General features: G+C 34.3%; 2 protein-coding genes across 2 annotated transcripts; both read right to left on the bottom strand.

The window, feature by feature from the left end:
- Window positions 1-853: 853 nt before the first annotated feature.
- On the bottom strand, window positions 854-6,583 carry LOC133321520 (probable cytochrome P450 4s3; the record flags this gene model as incomplete). The annotated part of the gene is made up of 3 exons (XM_061530603.1): window positions 6,433-6,583; window positions 1,620-2,073; window positions 854-1,563 (listed from the first exon to the last, which is right to left on the bottom strand). Coding segments are annotated over exons 1-3 (1,315 nt in total), but the record flags the coding sequence as incomplete, so codon positions are not given.
- An 8,229-nt stretch (window positions 6,584-14,812) lies between these two features.
- Window positions 14,813-16,905, bottom strand: LOC133321518 (MAP kinase-activating death domain protein-like). The gene is made up of 3 exons (XM_061530602.1): window positions 16,735-16,905; window positions 15,046-16,282; window positions 14,813-14,994 (listed from the first exon to the last, which is right to left on the bottom strand). Exons 1-3 carry the CDS (start codon window positions 16,903-16,905, stop codon window positions 14,813-14,815), a joined length of 1,590 nt encoding a protein of 529 aa, XP_061386586.1.
- Between the last annotated feature and the right edge of the window lie 3,012 nt (window positions 16,906-19,917).

Here is a 19,917-nt window from a genome sequence, read left to right as displayed (position 1 = left end):
ATTCTAGTGAGGCAACATGTTGTCTTAATGAAAAAAACGTTGAGTTGGGTGACGAAAATATATATGATGGGTATATATAAATCTGAAGCGAATTGGGCAAAACTTAATATACATCTTCGAGACTCAGTTATAAACGCTGTGCAACTGTACCGATGTGAACGAAATTGAATACACCTCTTAGACTCAATTCTGTACGCTGTGCAAAATTTCGTCTCAATCGGACAACAATTGGGCATTTGGTGAACATTTAAAACTATTCCGTACGGTAGACGAACGTTGGGTCTTTGTTGCATCTTTTACAAAAAATCAAATGAAGTCATGTATGATCTGATTCGAAACGTAATACACGTCATTATAGGCTCAATTCGGTTCGATGTACAAATTTTCCTCTAAATCAAACAAACGTTTCGTATTTTGGGCACAATTTATATGAAATTGGTCGATGGTACCAATGGGGCGTTATATACAAACCTGAAACGATTTGAAATTTAATACGTAGACCCTAGACCCAATTCGGGTCTATCGGACAAACATTGGGTGTTTGGTTCACCATTTAGATGTTATGGTTCAAAAATAAATATGGGACTTATATCTAAATCTAAACCGATTTTAAGGAACTGATCCGATTGCACGTCATTTTAAATTCAATTCAATATGCTATGCAGAATCTTTTGTAAATCGGAAAAAGACAGAGTCTTTCGTAAACCATTCACATAAAAACGGACCAAAATATATGATAGCTATACCTGAATCTAAACAGATTTTAATGAAACTTGACACACATCAAGGTTTTCGAAATTTCGTCTCAATCTTACAATCCTTAAATATTAAAGTCTTTTCTCAATTAACTTACCAATACAATTCCTAGGTCCAGCACTAAATGCAACAAAACTGAACGGATGCAATTCTTTTTCATTTTTAAAATATCTTGAAGGATCGAATTTTTCCGGATTGGGATAATAGGTTTCATCACGATGTACCATGTAGGCTAAAATACTGACACTAGCACCCTTGGGTACCGTCAGCTGACCAACTTGTAAATCTTCGTTGACAGCACGTGAATAGAATGGTACCGATGGGTATAAACGCAATGTTTCCTTAATGATGGCCTCCATGTAGGGCATGGATTCTTTTTCACGACCCTCCATAGCCATTGCCTCTTCATAGGCTTGCTTTTGCACTTCCGCATGTTGTGATAACAAATAAATAGCAAAACCAATTGCAGAACTGGTCGTGTCATGTCCCTCAAACATGAATGTATCAACTTCTTCACGAATTTCACGATCCGATAGTGGGACACCTTCCATTTGTGAAATCAGCAGCATATCCAAAAAGGCGAAACGTTTCTTTTGACCAAAACTATCACAAGACTTCTCGGCTTCCTGCATAGTTGTGATTTTGGAATCTTGTAACATTTTACGCCTTAGTTTAATTACACGATTGGTTTCGTCATGTAGAATTTTCAAGCAGGCATCACGCTTGCGGCCATCCTCCGTGAATTTAAAGAAGACATTATTCCTTTGCCAAAAGTTAAAGGAACGTTTGTGTAAAATGTGACAAATTCTAAAACAAATAAATAAATTATTTCAAAGAGTTTCAAATTTACTTCTCACACTCACTGTTGCACCGCCTTAACATAATCCGATTCGGATTGCATTTGTGCATTCTTCTTAATACCCATGGCCGTTTCACAAATAACATCCAAAGCGAACAGCGTAATATAGGGATAAATATCGAATTCTTCGCCATTCGCCTTCTCCTCTAGGCGACGCATTAGGATACGACAATTTTCCTCCATTGGTTCTTTAAATTCACTTAGAATACGAAAATGAAATGCTGGTGTCAGGAATTTTCTTCTTGAATGCCATGATTCTCCACCATTTGTTAACAGACCCTTGCCCAGCCAAGGCTCGACACTACTGTAATTCCTAGATTTATGCAAAAGATTATTGTTCCCCAACAACTGTTTGACATCCTCTGGGTCGGTAAAGAAAACCATCAAATCTTTGCCCAACCAAATGCGGAAGGTTGCGCCGTGTTTTTCACGTAACTCCTTAAACCATGAAAGGATTTCTGGAAGAAATTTAAAAAAAAACAACAAATTATTGCAATTACAACTACTGACTGGGCCAACTACATGCTACAGTGCATATATCTACCGTACATGTATATTGGATAGGGATGTTTTTATTTCAAGCTACAGTAATATTTACCGACTTAAACCAAACTTATGTGCACCATATGTAGTTTTTAGTGTGTTTAAACAAAATTTAACACACGTCCTTCTAGACTCAATTCAGTACTTTGCATTCCGCCTCAATCAGGCAAACTTTGGGAACGTGGTGTACCATTTGCATGAAATCTCGATGTCAAAAAAAATTAATATGTTTTTTTTTTTAATTAATTCGAATCTGTACTAATTCAAGAATGGCCCTACAAAATCTCAAGAAAAATCGGTTCCAAATTTTGACACGTTTCTCTGGGAGTGTATAGCTATCGTATGAACCAGGATCCTCCGCCATGAATGTTGGGGCTATGACAAAAGGTTGATCGATATATTCCATCTTCAATGTCAAACTTCCCAAGAATAGTAGCAAAATTCCAAAGCTATGTCATGGCCAAATACACCATCATGGTGGCATGCACTCATTGGTTTAAAAACTGGGCTTGCAACTTCAACGTACCGAAAATTAGCCAGGACCCATTTGGTAGTTGGCTATACAAATACATTGAAGATTTTCTAGGAAACATGTACATATATCGAAAGTGTTCTGCAACAAAATTAAAACCACCTCGGTTGGAAAATTCTTTAAAAATGTCAAAAATGAATCGAAAACGTTTATATGGGGACAATGACAAAATATGGAATTATACAAAATATTTTCTGCAAAAAAAAAATGTACACTCCAAGAACCCGAAATGCTAAATTACAGCTACTTTTGTGAGAAAATTTCGAAGCTTAGATAAAAAAATGACTTACACCTTCCAAAAACTCTGTAACACCTATAATATTGTATCCAAATCGGTGTAAAATCGTATGACATCGATCCACTCCTTCTAGTATTTCCCCCGCAAAATTGTGAAAAGTTTTAAATTTCATATGGAGCGAACGGAATATACATATTACATCCAAAATTTGGACATCATAAAAGCCTAGATCAAGTCCGAAGATGAGTCTAGTCGACCCTCTCCTTCAATATTTTTTAAAACATTTAAATTTCATTTGAGGCGAATGGAGTATCCGATTTTATCCATTAATTGCACATCATAATATTTTCCTAAACCTACATTAAGTCCGCAAATGGGTATACTTCTGGTACTGCGCCACAGATAAGAATATATAAGTTATACTAAGAGAATAGTAAATCCTATCTTAATATATAAAAAAAAACTTAGTAATATGTGAGTGACTGGCAGATCATCGCCCAAACGAAACGACTGAAGATAGAAGCTTGAAATTTTGTCGAACTAGAAGGGTACGAAATGTACTTAAAGGTACAAAATATGACACCCTTTGTATTACTCAAACGGGAAGAACTAGAATTCTAAAATTTGGAAAGTTAGAAAGATGTGCAAAAGGGTTTTTCAAAATTCGACCCACTAAAAGTACTAAACTTTAATACATCTAGTTCTTCAACATATATAGCTAGAATCTTGAAATTTTATATAGAATACAGGTTGGGAAGTGGTATTGTTAAATATTGTGAATTATCCAATCGGCAACACATAATGGTATTTAGAGATCCCTAAAGTGATCAGTTAAAATAAGAAATGGATACAATTCATGGTTACTTTTAATAGACACATAAGTAGTCATTAGAATAAACCAGACTTAGAATTATCTAGAATGAGAATGATCGAGAATATGTACCAATTAGATAAAAGAGGTTGCAACATAGAACGATTGTCTCAGTTGTTGTGTATAAGTCTCAGTTATAAGTTAAAGTCTCAGTTGTGAAGTAAAAGCTCTATTGTTAAAGTGTCGTCATAAGTGTGAAAGTAACGAGTGCTGTAAAAGTTTGGAGTTTGTGTAAATAATGTTTGAAAACCCCTCGAATATAAAACTGTGTTTTTTATTTGCTGTGGACATCACTGGATATTTGAAAAACGAATTTTCAACAGGTATGGTATGTATGGAAATGGTTTTAGAAATTTGTACTTATGTAAAGTACTAAATGATACTAAATTTGGTACATTTTGCATTTAATTGATCGTATAGAGACTGAATCCCAAAAATGAAAATTATGATTGGAGTACAGGATTGAGTTAGCTTTAACAAAATCTTTTCTTAATTGTTCGAAAAGTACTATATGGTACTAAATTCGGTACAACTTGGATTTAGGTGATCAGTCTTGAAATAGGAAATTGAGGTAATTTAGGAAATTCATAATTATGGACACGAAAAGTACTAAATGGTACTACATTTCGAACAATTTTGGATTTTGGGTGAACGGATGGAACTGAAATTTGGAATTAAGATTATTGATGAGCTTTGGAAAATCGTATTTATGTGTACGAATAGTACTAAATGCACTAAATTTGGGTAAATGAGAGAGCTGGAATGTGGGTAACAGACCGAGAGTTTTTGGTAGTAACTGGTACACCATTTAGTTAAACTTGAAGTACGTATGGAGGTAGTCTTCAAAATGTGTGCTAATGTGTTCCACGCTGGCACTAGAATGTAGTCCCGTTGGCCTTCGCGAAATCTAATATACAGTAAAATCTGCAAACAATTGCAGATCCCAGTCCGGATGGCCACATTATCCGGATTATCGAGTGGTTTAAATTTATATCATTTAGTCATAATTCATTCATTGAAAAATTTAACAATTTAAATTTAATAGGTACCATTTTTTGTAAAAATATTTGTAAAAATTGTATTAAAAATTTATTTTTACAATCCGGCTTTTAGAGCCAAATAATAGAATAATAGAATACGCAATAAGTTGTGGATTGCAGTCCAGATTATCCGAGGTCCGGATTATCGAGATTTTACCTTAACTGTCGGCAGAACCGACTGACAATTTTTTACTTAACTGTATCGAAGTATGCCCACATCCAAAAACTCGGAACGTCTCTTGGTTAAAATATGTGGTTATATCCCTCAAAATACCGAAAATGATTTGTCCCGTTATATAAGAGCTAAACATATGTGTACCAATATATCCCGTTTGTAATGACAACATCCCAGGAGTAGTAGCAATGCATCTTTCAACAGACGGACATGTCTAAATTGAAATTCGGTTGAAAAACCCACTCAAGTACTCCAAATTTTGTGGACAGATTTGTGGACACAATAAGAACTTAAAGTACTAAATTACAGCCAATTCGGTTGAAAAATACGAACAAAACCCCAAAATACTGAAAATTTATATGGCCGACTATCTCAATTCGTTTAGATGCTAGAATGATTACAAAAAACAGATGGGTATGGTTAAATCGTCATAGAATTTTATGCTGATCAAGAATATAGTATACGTTCCCATGGGTCGGAAATGATTATTTCGATGAGTTACAAACGGAAAAGCAAACTTAAAATACCCTCCATACTTTGGTGGAGGGTATAAAAATGTCATAATTGTAGATTTTTTTACTAAATCGATTTGTTTTTACTTATTGGACATGTCGGTATCAAAATCTCAATGTCTAGAAAAAAATGACTTATACCCTTTTAATGTTAAGCCAGCGATATATTTTATAAGTCTCCGACAAATATTCCGAGGTGTTGCCAACGGAACGCCAGATTTAATATGCACTCTACTGTGGAGGGTGCAAAAGTATTAAAATGATAATTTTGCTCAAATAGTCCATTATAAAAATTATAACTTATAAATTATCTCAGGTCGTGCATTTTTCGGGTTTCAGCCATATTTTTATTTGGTCTAATGAACACAAAGACCCGTTTTCAAATAATTAAACAAAGAGCAACAAATAATTAATTTTTTTTTATTGTGGAATACTCGAAGTTTTGTTTGTTTGCATGCACCTGATAAGTACTGTGTACCTGAAAGGGTATAATATAATTTATTTTGGGTAATTATACTCCGTCATTCAATTTTCTATATTTCATAATTTTCGATTTTTATTACAAAAATATCTGCTCTATAACTAAACACTAATGTCTAATGAAATGTCATTCATACGTCATCAACGACCAAAGTCTGGCAATCACTACTTATCAGCCCAAACATAATCATTAAGTTCGTGTGTAAGACATTCATCGTGCCGGTCAGTTAAACGATGATGATGATAAGATCGGTACTATTTGATATCAAAGTCCATTTTGATATCATAGTGGCACATGTAGGTCGTGTATGTTGGTCGTGTATGTTGTTGTTGTACATTAAACACACAACAGAACTAGTTCTAATTTAATTTATTCAATATCTGATTGCACTTAACATTTTTTTTCATTTTCATTCTAAAACTTACGTCCTTTTTTAACATTATCAATGAATTCACTGATTGTGGGACCCGGTACCGATTGAGACCATTGTCGTAGTTTGAGAAATTCCATAATTTTTGGCAAGCTACGCATAAACAGAGCCCATAAGGCGAAGGCTATTGAAGCCCATGTATTCATTTTGATTTGTTTGTGTTTGTTGTTCTTGGTGTTGTAGTTAAAAATAAGCACAACTCGTTTATTTGTTTGTTAGTTAAGACACGCTTCTACTTGTAGAATAATCCAACCGGGCCCCCAATGGATCGACGTGTGCACGCGCAACCAGTTAGATAGCAACTAAATGAAGTCGAATGAAAACAAACAATCTAAAACAGAATGAGTCTATGTTTTTTAGTAGCAGTTCCCACTTCGCTGGCAGATATGATGTTTACTAAAGAGAAACGATCGGAACTAATCGCTCTCTTATGTTGTTCAATTAAGAGTTGGAATTTTATTGTAGAATTTATTGATTGTAATTATTGTTATCTGTGGCCAGTTTTAGTTTTAAACTTAACCTAGTTTATGGCGTTCATTCATGATTGTTGTAAATATATTAGGGTGTTCGGGTTTGATTAGGGTTTATTTTTTTTACTGAAAATTATTGTTAAATAACAAAAATTAATGGGCAATGTGTACCATTGTAAAAAATGTCCACATTACACGCCAAATATTTATTTCGCCGTTTTCAGCTAAATATGATGCAATATCAATTTTATAGACAAGTTTGTCCTGGAATATATGTGGACAACAACAATGTCTGAAATAATTTGTTTTTATTTTCTTAACGCCGAAAATATAAAGAAGAAAGTGGTACTGCACATTACCCGAAGTTCCTCTAATGACACGAAAAAAAACAAGTAAAAAAGTGTCAGTCGGTGTTGCCGACAGATATATACCCTCAGCCTATGGTTTGTGGAACACAGATTTTATTATTGGTGGTATAAAAGGTATATGTTTTTATCAAATAATTGGTTCTCTTTGGGAGGATCGGAGGTCTTATAGACCCAATTTTAGGATTTAATGTAGGATTGGAAAAATATTACGATTTACAATACTTCGATCAAATCGGACATTCCATTATCTTTATAATAGATTAACAAATTTTCCAAAATGTAGACACATATGAAAGGAAAATTATTACCATGCGTAAAATATGCTTAAAATTAGATATACCGTTAGGTCCTTATGAGTTTTACAAGTTTTAAAATGTTGACCCTTTGTGACGGATGTACTAGAGGGAGTGGACTGATAAGTCCCACGTTCCAACATTATACAGGCATAATTAACATATTACGTTGTGCAAAATTTAGTTTTGACAATTATGTGTGGGTGGTATCAGAGGGATTGGACCCAGTGATTGTTCCCATCTTCGATATAGCTAGTTAAAAATATTACGATATGCAAAGTTTAGGTGAACTCGAATATTTTGTTCGCTTTACATGGGATTTACAAGTTTTCAAAATTATGACGCTTTGTGAGGGATGTAATAGAAGGAGTGAACCGATAAGTCTCATCTCCCAACCATAACAAGTATAATTAAAATATTAAATTCAGTATCCTTTGGTTTGAATCGGAAGCTCTTTTTGCATGATATTATAAAATACCTTTTCAGCTCAATTTTGACCATTTTATGGGGAAGGTACCAGATGGAGTGGACCGGATTCCCCCTCTTGGAACTTAATAAGAGTTTGAGATTTGGGCCATATCGGTATTTCTATTAGTTAAATATTGGAAATATAAATATTGAAAAGTTTGAACCTTTGTGAGTAAGGTATGAAAAGGAGTAAACCAATAGGTCCCATCTTTGGATTTTATCTAGGCTTGGCAAATATAATAGTTTATGAAAAGATTGGTTCAAATCCGATAGTCCGTTTGCATGATATAAAAGTAATTTTAGTACAATTTTGGCCATTTTTTGAGGGAAGTGCCAGCAGGCATGAGAAGATTTTCCGCACATTTGAACTTAAACTAAGTTTGGAAGAAATATCACCATGTACAAATATTGGAAGAAATCGGTTACTCCCATGGGGAGTTGTAGTGCGCACCAGCCAGACGGACGGACATTTGTAAATCGACTCCAAATTGTCTGAAACGGATATAGTCCAAAGGAACATGGGGTCTAAATCCAATATTCGAGAGGGGCACATTTTTGCCATATCAAATTATATATAGGGGAGTGGGGGGCACCTTTTGAACGGGGGCACGTTTGAACAGCGCTCATAAAATCTTGGTTTAAAATTTTTCCGACCCGCTACTAGGACTACGAAATTAACTGTATTTTTCACCATATTAATTTTTTATGATATTTTATGTTTTAATACATTTTGATCTGATTTTTTTAATTTTCGAAAATTTTTTTATATATTTTTTAACTTAAACACTGTAAAAAACCAAGCCGTTCAAAAATGTCAAGCCTTGTTCAAAGGTGCCCCCCTGGGGGACAGTTTTGAACACTTTGACTTTCTCCCTTAAAACACCAATAAATATTTATATCAAACTTAAAGTATGTCATATGTATATTCATTGTAAAAGTTACATATGTACCTATTAGTTAAAATTTATAAGAAACCAAAAATTATAAAATAAAAAAATTTATAAGGCTTGAAAGAAAAAAATGTTCAAAGGTGCCCCCCTCTCCCCTACCCTCTTTAGTCATAAGGTTGAGGGTATAACAAGTAATGACGTCTTTAACATCTGCCGGACGGAACTATTTCACCCTCCGCCAACAGTTTGTTCTGTTGGGAAGAAATTAAAAAAAAAACCGACAGTTAATCGATATTTATTGCAAACCCATGTTTAATGCAAAACTACAGATACTTTGATTGGAAAATTCGGATATCACCTTAAAAAGCATGAACCTGTAGTGACAATTTCATGCAAGTTCCAATATAAAATTACATCCTCTTCAACCGGCTGGTATGATTTTCAGTTCGGCATCCTCGTACATCGTTCGAATTATTTTGTGAGACACAAATTTTTGCTAATTGCTTTCCATATGGCAGTTCTTCAGAATGTGTCGAAAGCTTTCTTAAAATCTACAACGGTAGATACGGGAAGTGCATATATTGTTCTATTATAGCTCGTATGTTATTGGCACGGTAGGTGGAATTCAAATTACCTAAAATGAAAATTTGGAATTGAAACGGGACCGGTTGGTAAACAATATCTTCAGAAAAAAAGTGTTCGTATAAAAACTTGCTTGACATATTATACATCTCTGGTATTTATATCAAAATAATTTGGAAAACACATATGCGAATTTTATAATAGCAATACAATGTCTGAAATAAACAAACAATAAAATGCCAAAATTCCCACAATCGGGTAAGTGGAGAGACGGATTGTCTATGTCAAAACAAAACAGAGCCAAACAGTGATTGGTAGTGTTTTCCTTTTTTGGGAAGAATAAATTCGAAAGAATAGCAAAATGGAGAATAACAAATGAGCACAAATAGTGGTAAAGTAAGACGAGGAAAGAAAATAGTTTTGATATTAATAAATATTTTGCATATTTTTTTCAAAAAAAAAAAAAAAAAAAAAAAAATAGTGATATTCTCACAATTATAAGATTTTACTCGTATTGTGAGGACAATATGAAAAAATAAAGTATAAATGAAATTAAATAAAAATATCCATATTCTAACAATAACATTATCGCACTTTTAAATTTCGCGCCGATCCTTACGAAATGTTTTTAATGTTCAGAATGAAGTTGTAAAATTGCAACTATAGTTTTAATTGATGATTCGGATAAAATTTTTGTCCTAATTCCTTATATACAGTTTTCTGTCCGAGCACCATGGAATTTTACACGGAAAACGATTACCAATTACCATTTTACAGCATAGACGTTTTCTCCAAGAAGACAGGGTCTGGAGAAGTTGCCGGCATATGAAAGAAGATCTTGTCCACTTTATTCACAGGGTTCTATGTTACAATGAATAGAGATTTAGATTCACTGAAAATTGAGGCTTATTGGTGGTTTTGTATACAATAGTCCGACTATACTGAGTTTGTCTTCAAATCCTAAATATTTCTGTAAGAAAAATAAATAAAACAAATTTTCTGTTGCTTTTTTGCGCATTTACCAATTGCCAGAACTTTTGTTTATTGTATTTTTTCTTGGTATTTTTTGTATTACATGAAATATTTTCATATATATTAATAGTTGTTTTTATATTTTTTTATAATAATGTTTAATGATACTATGATTTTCTTGTGTTTTTTTTAATACAAACATTCCCTACCTAGATTGCCTTCAATTACCATTTAATAAATGTATAGTTATTTATTTATTTTATTTTTAGTAGTCGTTTTGTTTTATTTTATTTTGTGTCCACAAATTTCTGATTATGTTAATATTTGAATTTTATTTATATTTTTTTCTTAAACATTCTCTCATTGTATAATTATTGCAATTATTTTTTATTGTTACTTTTAAATAGGAGTTCCTTTTTTTATTCATTTTTATTATTACATCAAAAAACATTTATACAACATTCACACATCGATTTACATACATATTTTTGTAGTTAGTTATTATTTTTAAGTTTTATTTATTTAGTTATTATTATTTAATTATTGTTAAAGCTTTTCAAGGACAAATTTTAGTGTTTGTATTTGTATTGTGTGTAGTCAATAAGTAGTCATAATTATTATTATTCAGTTAAGGGGAAACTCTGTTCTGTTTTCTCTGTGAAATTTTCATTTATTAAGTTGAAATGGAACTATGGTTATTTTTTACTAAAAATTGAAAATAAATTATATCTTTAAATATTTAACAAAATGTACAATATATTTTAGCTATCTAGAGAGTAAATATGTAGTTGCAGAAAATAAACGATAACAAGTTGAAAACTTTTTGTGTGATCTGGAGATGTCAAAACAATAAACAAAATCAATTTTTGTTCTCAATAAATATAGCTGCATCATAGTCAAATATTTTTACTTTATTTTTTGGTATGTATAACAATAATAATTAATAGTAGTTAATAACAAATGTTCAGTTTAATTATGTATATTCCACTGTATAAGCTTGTTTTGTTCATAGATTTAAAGCATTTCATGTTAGATATGAATATTTTGGTTTGTTTTTCGATTTCGATGGGGGAGAAAATGTTTTGACTCGATTGTATGGAAGTAAAACTTTATCTTTTGACGAAGGACCAGTTGAAAATTGTGGATAGTAGAAATTCTATGCGTTTTCTAGAGACAGTAGATTTCTGATATATCTTCTGAAGAATGAAGACACTTTTCTTGAATGGAAAACCTTACATAAATTGATTGACACTCTGTATGTACTCTGGAAACAGAAGACTTTTTTTAATATCTGTAGATTTCCAATTATAGACGTAAAGCATTCTGTCTGGTTCTATTATAATTGAAGATATTCTATAGGATTTCTTTGGACTGAGGGCCTTCTTTGTGGTATGAAATGGACAGATCACCTTGTTTATTACCCAAATAAGAACGATTTTTGGTAGTTAATATTATTAACTATAAGTATCATCTTCAATCTGTAGATTTTCTTTGGACATAATACATACAGTTCTCTTATAATTAGAGATATTATATACGATTTCTTTAGACTGACGACCTTCCTTCTTATAACCCATGGACCGATAACATTCTCTAGTTCTTAAATATAAAAGATTTTCGATAGTTAATATAAGTATTGGAGGTCTTCTATTGATAATTTATATACTGAAAATAGGTGGATTGTCCTTTATAACAGAAACCCTAGTTCCGAAAACCGAAAGTTTTCTATAGATGGAATTCCTTATATAGGTCCTCTACCAAGTGATGGTCTTACATATAATAGACAATGAATAATTATATCTACTGTGGCATAACTATTCATTGCCTATTATATAAGCACAAGAACTTGTTGAAGTCTACTACATACTAAAAATCTTCTACAGGTCTTCCCAAGACGGTCTGTAGATTTTTTTGTAATTTGAAAATCTTCTACGTTTTTCAACATACTGTCTGTATATCTTTTGCAAGTCTTCTATATACACAGAAAGAAGTTCTTAAATATGTATGTTCTTAAACTGGGGACGTTCCAGACGTCGTTCGGAACTAAAGACCTTTAACCGACACATTTAACCCTTAAATGTAACAAAGTAGGTCTATATTGGTGTACTAAAAAGTAAGAAGGTTGGTAAGTTCTACCGTACAAACCTTTTTTAAACCTCCACCATCATTACATAGAATCGGTGAATTCCATTATCAATACCAGACAAAGGTCTATTTTGAACATTGTCGATCTCTATCGTAATTCCAATAGATAGACGGCATAGACTTTTACTCTAAACAAAAATATATATGTTTTGTGGGATCTAGGGTTCCGATAGTTCATTATTTAGGGGTTGATTCATTGTTGGATGAAAAGGTTAAAAGCGAAAACTATGATAATCAGAAATAGGAACGAGATCAGATAAAGGAACTAGATACACTAAAGAAACCAAAGAGCTGCGACTAGTTCCGATCGTTCCTTTTTGGGAATAGTTCCAATAAAATAATTCGTTTTGAAATTGTGGAAATTTGAAGACTATCTGATCGCCAACCGGGCTGTCATAATATAGTAATGGAGTTATTTTCCCTGGATTGAGATGTTTTACCTCTTTAAAAATATATTTAATATTCATAAAAGTTTCTCTACAGTGGTCGGAATAGGGTCAGAATTTAAGACAACTTCAGAAAGACAGATATTGAAAATCAATCCTTAAGTAGTGTCTCGTAAGGTATACCTATTTGATGGAAGAGAAATCGGACAGTGATTGGAATTTCGTTAGAATTTAAGACTACCTCAGTTTTGAATGATAGATATTTAAATATCAATCTCCTAGCAGTGTTCCTAGTAATGTATTCTTATTTGCAGAGAATATAAACATTGACATTTTTAGCATCTCGGGAATAGTTTGTCATGCATAAATAACCGGGTTAGTACGTATCTAGGGATACGTAGTCGAGAACAAAAGTCAACTTTTAGACATTTCGATTTTTGCCCCAGACCAAAAAGTCGATTTGTAGAGTTTTCGATCGAAAATCGATTTTGAAAAGTCGAATTTGCGATTTTTTCAAAGATTAAAAGTGGACTTTGACTTTTAGTCTTTTCAATACAAAAAGTCGATTAATCGATTAGTTAAAAGTCGATTTACTTATCTCTAGAATAGTCCGCTGAAGGATATATGTGTGCTCTCCACCGTAGTTACTATCCTACCGAATGATGTAATAATTCCCTTAGGAAAATAGTGAACGACTGATGTTCACTTGGCTTTAAGGTAATTCATGAATGTACGCTGGTCAAGCTCAACCAAGGGTTTATTTATTTAGAAATGGGGCCAGTATTTAAGCGACCTTAGTTTTCGAGAACGAATATTGCAGCAGTTACTCTAGTAAAGGAATCAATGCTTTTTGATGAAAGAAAAGTCGGATTTGTCTTAGTTTGCAATAAGAATACATCGTGGGTCATTTGGTATCCCCTTCCAGCAAATGGATTATGCTTGAGTTATAACTGGTTCCAGTTCTGCAGACAGTTTGAATACCAATATTGACAGATTAAATTTCAGCTAGACTGACATGCTCATAACATCTGAATTAGTAGAGAAGCCATAGTAAATTTTATAATTCTCACAAAAAATGCGCGAAATGGTCTCATAGTTGAAATTGGAGAACAAGATGGAATTCTAATTGAATTAGTACTGTGGATACCAGTTTGAGTTGTATGGTATAGAGAGCTGGACAAAGTGCTAGCTGTAGAAATGAAAGAAAACCTAGTAGATTAATTAGCTTGCATTCTAGTGCTAGCACTAGTGGAGGATATGATAAGAAGCCCAACATCTAGCATTGGTACCGGTATTGGTACCAATGATATTGGTATTAGAATAACTAGACGATAGTAGAAATACTCCTGGATTTAGAACTAGTGAGGAAACTAGTCTTAGTACAAACGAAAGGCTAGACTGAACACTAGCGGAAACCAGAAGGCCGTGATCTCAATCATCTGAAATTTCGTGAACTACAAATGTATTTTTAAATTTACAAATTAAATTTTACAAATTACAATCGTTTCGAAATTAAATCTGCAAAAGGCGTATATCTGAAATTTCAAGAAATACTTCAATATACTTTCTCTTCGTATGTACCTTCTCAAAATTTGGATGTCATCTGGACAATCGATTAAACCCCCATTTCCTCCCCCTATGAATACCCTTATTATCATTTGAACTTTAGTTAGTTGTGTTTAGTTTTAAGTACTTTTTAACGTTTTGAATAGATTTTTGTTCTTGTTGTTGTTGTATAGGTTTCTTGAGTTTGAATATTTACTTTTGTTCTTGTTGTTTTTCTATTTATTTACTACTACATCTATAGCCAAGGTAGACACATGGAACGGCAAGCTTCCCGAGAATGAGGTTCATCACCAGAACGACCACCGCCTCCACCACCACCAGAAGCAGAATTACTGCCAGCTGCATGGCTCGCATCCTTGTGGCTCAAATCCTTGCCACCATCTTTCCCGCTATCTTTCCAACTGTCCTTCCCGCCACCTATACCGACAATTTTGAAAAATGAACTCCTTCGTCAGTGTTTGCGGTGACCTTGGGGCGATGTGGAGCTGCTACCGCCACCACTGCCACCACCATTTGAACCGGGCGAGGTGGATAGTGAGGAACCCAAACTTACACTGCCATATGAAGGACGTTTTTGTAGATTGTTGTAGGGGGAGGGTATTGAGGAGGGTGAGGGAGTGGTACTGGTTGTTGAGGGCGCAGCAGAGGTATTGGCTGCCGATGAGGCGGTGCCTGCTGTCATGCAAGTGGTGAACAAAGCGGCAGTGTTAATAATCGTTGGATTTGGTGTGGCCATGGATGAGGCGCGTTGCATGGTGGTGTGACGTTTGGGTATGACAAATGCCGGTGGTGGTTGGGGTGTATATTGGGGTGGTGTAGAGTTGGTGGAAATTTGTCGTACAAAGGGGCGAACACCGCCACCTCCTGACATTTGGTTTGTGGGCATGGTGGAATGTTGTACTGAACCACTGCGAGCTATGGCACCTGTCCGGGGTGGAATGGCAGGTGGGGGGCCTGGTGGTGGACCACGTGAAGTCCGTCCCGTAGAACCGGTGGAGGGTGTGGGCGATGTTGCCACCAAACTTTCTGTAGAATGTTGTGATGGTATGCGAGGTGGTAGTTGTGGCAGAGGGCCAGTTTGTGAAACACTGCTGCTTTTGCGGGCCCCCAGTGGTGGGTGGGCCTTGGGCTGCGAGGAGATTTTCTCCGATGTAGATTTTTGTAATTGTTTGTGGGAAGTTGTTGTGGTGGTTTGGTGTTGGGGTTGTTGATGGTGGTGGTGTTGTTGTTGTGGTTGATATTGGTGTGATGATGGAGGAGGGTGTTGTTGCTGCTGCTGTTGTTGTATGGCACCCCTGGCATTTGTTGATGAAATTGTTGTGGTAGCCGTGGTATGAGTCCTAGCATTGGTATGAACCAAACGTGACTGAGGCTGCACCGTGGATGTTGTAATGCTTGGCTTTTGCATTGGCTGGGTGTGACGTATGGTTATGGTCTGCTGGCGATTGCTATTCTGTTGCTGCGAAGGCAAATGTGTTGTTGTCCTGGAGCAAGATAAGGTGGTGGTTGTGGAGCCACCTGCAGTCGTAGATGTGGCTGTATGATGCTGTTGTTGTTGCTGCTGCTGTTGATGTTGTTGCTTCTGCTGGGCATGTATATCCTGTATTTGTGGTGTAATAACAACAGGATTTTTCTTTTGATTTTGATCTTGTCCCGCAGCCACATAGGAGAAGACACATAGAACCGAATAACATATTTGATCGGCCTGTTCGCATTGGATTCAATTCCAAGGTGAGGGAAGAAATTTGTGTTAATACATTTCTTATTCTTAATTATAAAACGAATCTAACATTTAGCTAGGAGATGAAGATGAGTTCAAGAAAATAATATCAGAGAGAAAGAAAAAATAAATTTGAATTTTCTGCCAAATGAAACGCATGCAGTGTTTTTTGGGTTTTAGTAAAATTTTTTAATCTTGTGTCTAGATTATAGGTTTTATTTTTATAAAAAGCAAAGTTATATATTTTTTAGCAAATTTACTACTTTGTTAATTTTTATTGGAAAGTGTTAGCAATTTTTTGGAAGAAAAAAGTGTTTTCTAGTGTTAGAAAAATTAAACAATTTTATATAAACCCCCCTTCCTTCTGGTTGGGGATTTTTCATTCTTTGCAAGGGCTTCTATATATCCTGGTTATCATCACAGTTGTCTTTGTTGGCATCCTCTTCTTCTTCATCGCTTTCATCACTCGATGAGACGGTGTATGAACTTCCTGCTCTTTGTTTCAAATATTTTTTACCGGTCAAATTATCATTCGAATCCTTGTAACGACGATGTTCGACAATATCCGGGTGTTGCATCAAACGCTTGGCAAATTTTATACTAAACATGCGATGTAGGCAAAATGCAGCCTCCGCTGCCTGTCAGGCCCAAGTTTTTGGATATATGTTGCAATTTTGTTGGTTAGTTTTGAGGTAGTGTTTGTTGTTGTGATTAGAGAGTTAGTAATGTTGTTTTTGAGTGGTGTTGTTGTGTTAATTTTTTTGTTAGATTGGTGTGTGTGGAGGTTCACATGAATTTTTGTTTGTTTGTTTTTTTGGACAAATACATAAATGTATGTATTTTACATATATATGCATATGTTTGGTTATATACATACACACACACAAATTGACATATACATAAAAAGAAACAAAAATTATATTAAATAATTTAAAGAACGAAAACAAATTGAGAGGATTATTTTTTATTGGTATATATATACAGACATAACAGAAGTCGGTTGCAGACATGATTTTTAATAATCAATAAAATATTAATTTATATACTTAAGTACTACAGAATATGTAGTTAAAAATTGAGATTATTGATAGACTATTGATCACAATTCACGATTTTAGTAGAGAAAGAGAGTACCAAATATCGTAACATTTTTTTTCAAAATTGTTTAAAAAAATATCCACGCACAGATAGTCCTTCAAAAAAAAAAGTTTTATATAAAAAAAAAATAAATAATCGACCGTTACGGAACTGTTACTTTCTGCGGATGTTTATTCTGAGCCTAATATTTCGTGATATTTGCACCTTCTTGCTCGATTAGGGGTCAACAGGCATATTTTACTAATATTACTAATAATCAGTACAGCTCTTCTAATTACTTGTCCAGATTCTCTTCACCGTGGGTTGTGTTGTGATGTTCGGCTTATAATTGTGGCCTATAGATCAAACCTAAAAAACAAACAAAATTAAGTTTTCGATCCACTTCATCCCAAAATTTTAATGTGAACAAAAATTATAAGCGTTGTCCTTGACCTTAACTGGATCCTAATGGAAAATTTCAAAGCGATCAGCGCTATATTTTCACCCTAAAAAACAAACAAAATAAAGGTTTCGATCCACTTCATCCCAAAATGTTAATGTGATCAAAAATTATAAGCGTTGTCCTTGACCTTAACTGGATCCTCATGGAAAATGTCTAAGCGATCAGCGCTATGGGTTACTAAATAATATCTGAATACGTAAGGACCTGTAAATATGTAAGTGTAACTCCCACATCCGAATACATACGACAATATAATTTGTATCAATTTAAAGGTCAACCACTCCTCTTCGATATACTATCAACTTCTTGGGTCTATACCCTTCAGCGCTAGTTATATACGCCATAGAATACAAATTTTGTAATATTTCACAAAAGTCAGGGTCCATTTGACCCACTTATTGTTGACCAATCTTTATTAAGACATGCCCATTCTTTCGCTTGTTCTCCGTGTAGAATTTCGCGATGTTCGGGCCATACTTGCGGCCACTGGAGCGACCAGAAAAATAGACAAAAATTAAGTATTTGGTCTATTTCACCCCTAAATATTAACCGATTTTTACCATATCGGGTATTTACAAATAGGGTACTTCATTGGTCAGAACCCATCCTAAATGCACAATTTCGTGAAGATTGGTCCATAACTGTGGCCTGTATCGTGTTTACAAATTATAATGGACAGACGGACGGACCGACACACATGTCCAGATCGACTCAGCTAGCCGAGATATGACGATCGGTATACTTAAAGGTGGGTCTAGGACCAATATTTCGCGGCGTTACAAACTCTTGAGGCTGCACAAAGCTATAATACCCTGACAACATGGTTGAGTAGGGTATAAATACGCACAGATAGTCTTTAAAACCCCAGCAAGGAAAGTAGTAAAGTCGGACTGGACAGGCTACATGATACCCTTCACCATTTTGGCTATATTCTACATATATATCCTAACAATTCCATGTCATTGTTCCCTCGAAGGTACATTGTACAAAATTGTGTGGGAATCGGACAAACTTTAGATTTTTAGTGCACAATTTACATTAAATCGGAAAATATGTATTAGAGCTTCTAACTTTGAACCTATTTTTACGAAACTTAACACACATCATTCTACCCTGTACGCTGTGATCAATTTCGTGTCAATCGAAAGATATATAGGACTTTGGTACACCATTTACATTAAATCGGACGAATATATGGGAGCTATATCTAAATCAGAACCGACTTTTTCCTAATTGTAATAGGGTCAAATAAATTTGCCAAATTTCACTTATGGCTGCGATAGTTTCTAAATAAAATTTTATAAAAAAATCTGTGCTTAAGGCACTGACCGTTGATGCCATGGATTTTGACACTGATATGGCCTCATGATTCTGATTTTTTTTAATTCTAGGTGCTTATTGGACTGTGAATGCTCTTAACACGCTTATGGTTGCATTATTCCATCCATGGCTATGGAAGTCTTCAAAATTATATGTTATTGGCAAAATACAAAAAATGTCTAATCGTAAAGTTTTTAAAATTACCACTTAAAAATTTTAATTTTTCTACGATATTTATACCCTTCACCACACTGTGGTACAGGGTATTATGTCTTTGTGCATATGTTTGTAACAGGCAAAAGGAATCGAGATAGACCCATGGTTCCTTTTGAGAATATGCATAGAATCACTTTCTGAGTCGATTTATGCATGACCGTCCGTCCGTCAGTTGATGTTAAATTGTAAACAGAGTACAGGTCTCATTTATGATCCGATTTGGATAAAATTTGGCACAGCTCACTTATTTGGCCCAAGGGCGAACCCTATTGAAATTGGGAAAAATCGGTTCAGATTTAGATATAGCTCCCATATATATTTTCGTCCGATTTAAGGTAAATGATATACCAAGGTCCCTATATATCTTTCGATTTGCACGAAATTTGGTATAGCCTACCGAATTAGGTCTAGAATAATGTGTGCTAAGTTTCGTGAAAATCGGTTCTTATTTAGATATAGTTCCCATATATAGTTTCGCCCGATTTTATGTAAATGGTGCAATAAAGCCCCTGCAAACCTTTTGATTGACAAGAATTTCGGTATA

The sequence above is a fragment of the Musca vetustissima genome, unplaced genomic scaffold (assembly GCF_032173495.1).
Source record: "Musca vetustissima isolate MV318-11 ecotype Yass unplaced genomic scaffold, APGP_CSIRO_Mvet_v1 utg45004, whole genome shotgun sequence".
Taxonomy (NCBI): Eukaryota; Metazoa; Arthropoda; class Insecta; order Diptera; family Muscidae; genus Musca; species Musca vetustissima.
The sequence above is the reverse complement of the archived record's forward strand: the minus strand, read 5'-3'. Positions and strand labels throughout refer to the sequence as shown.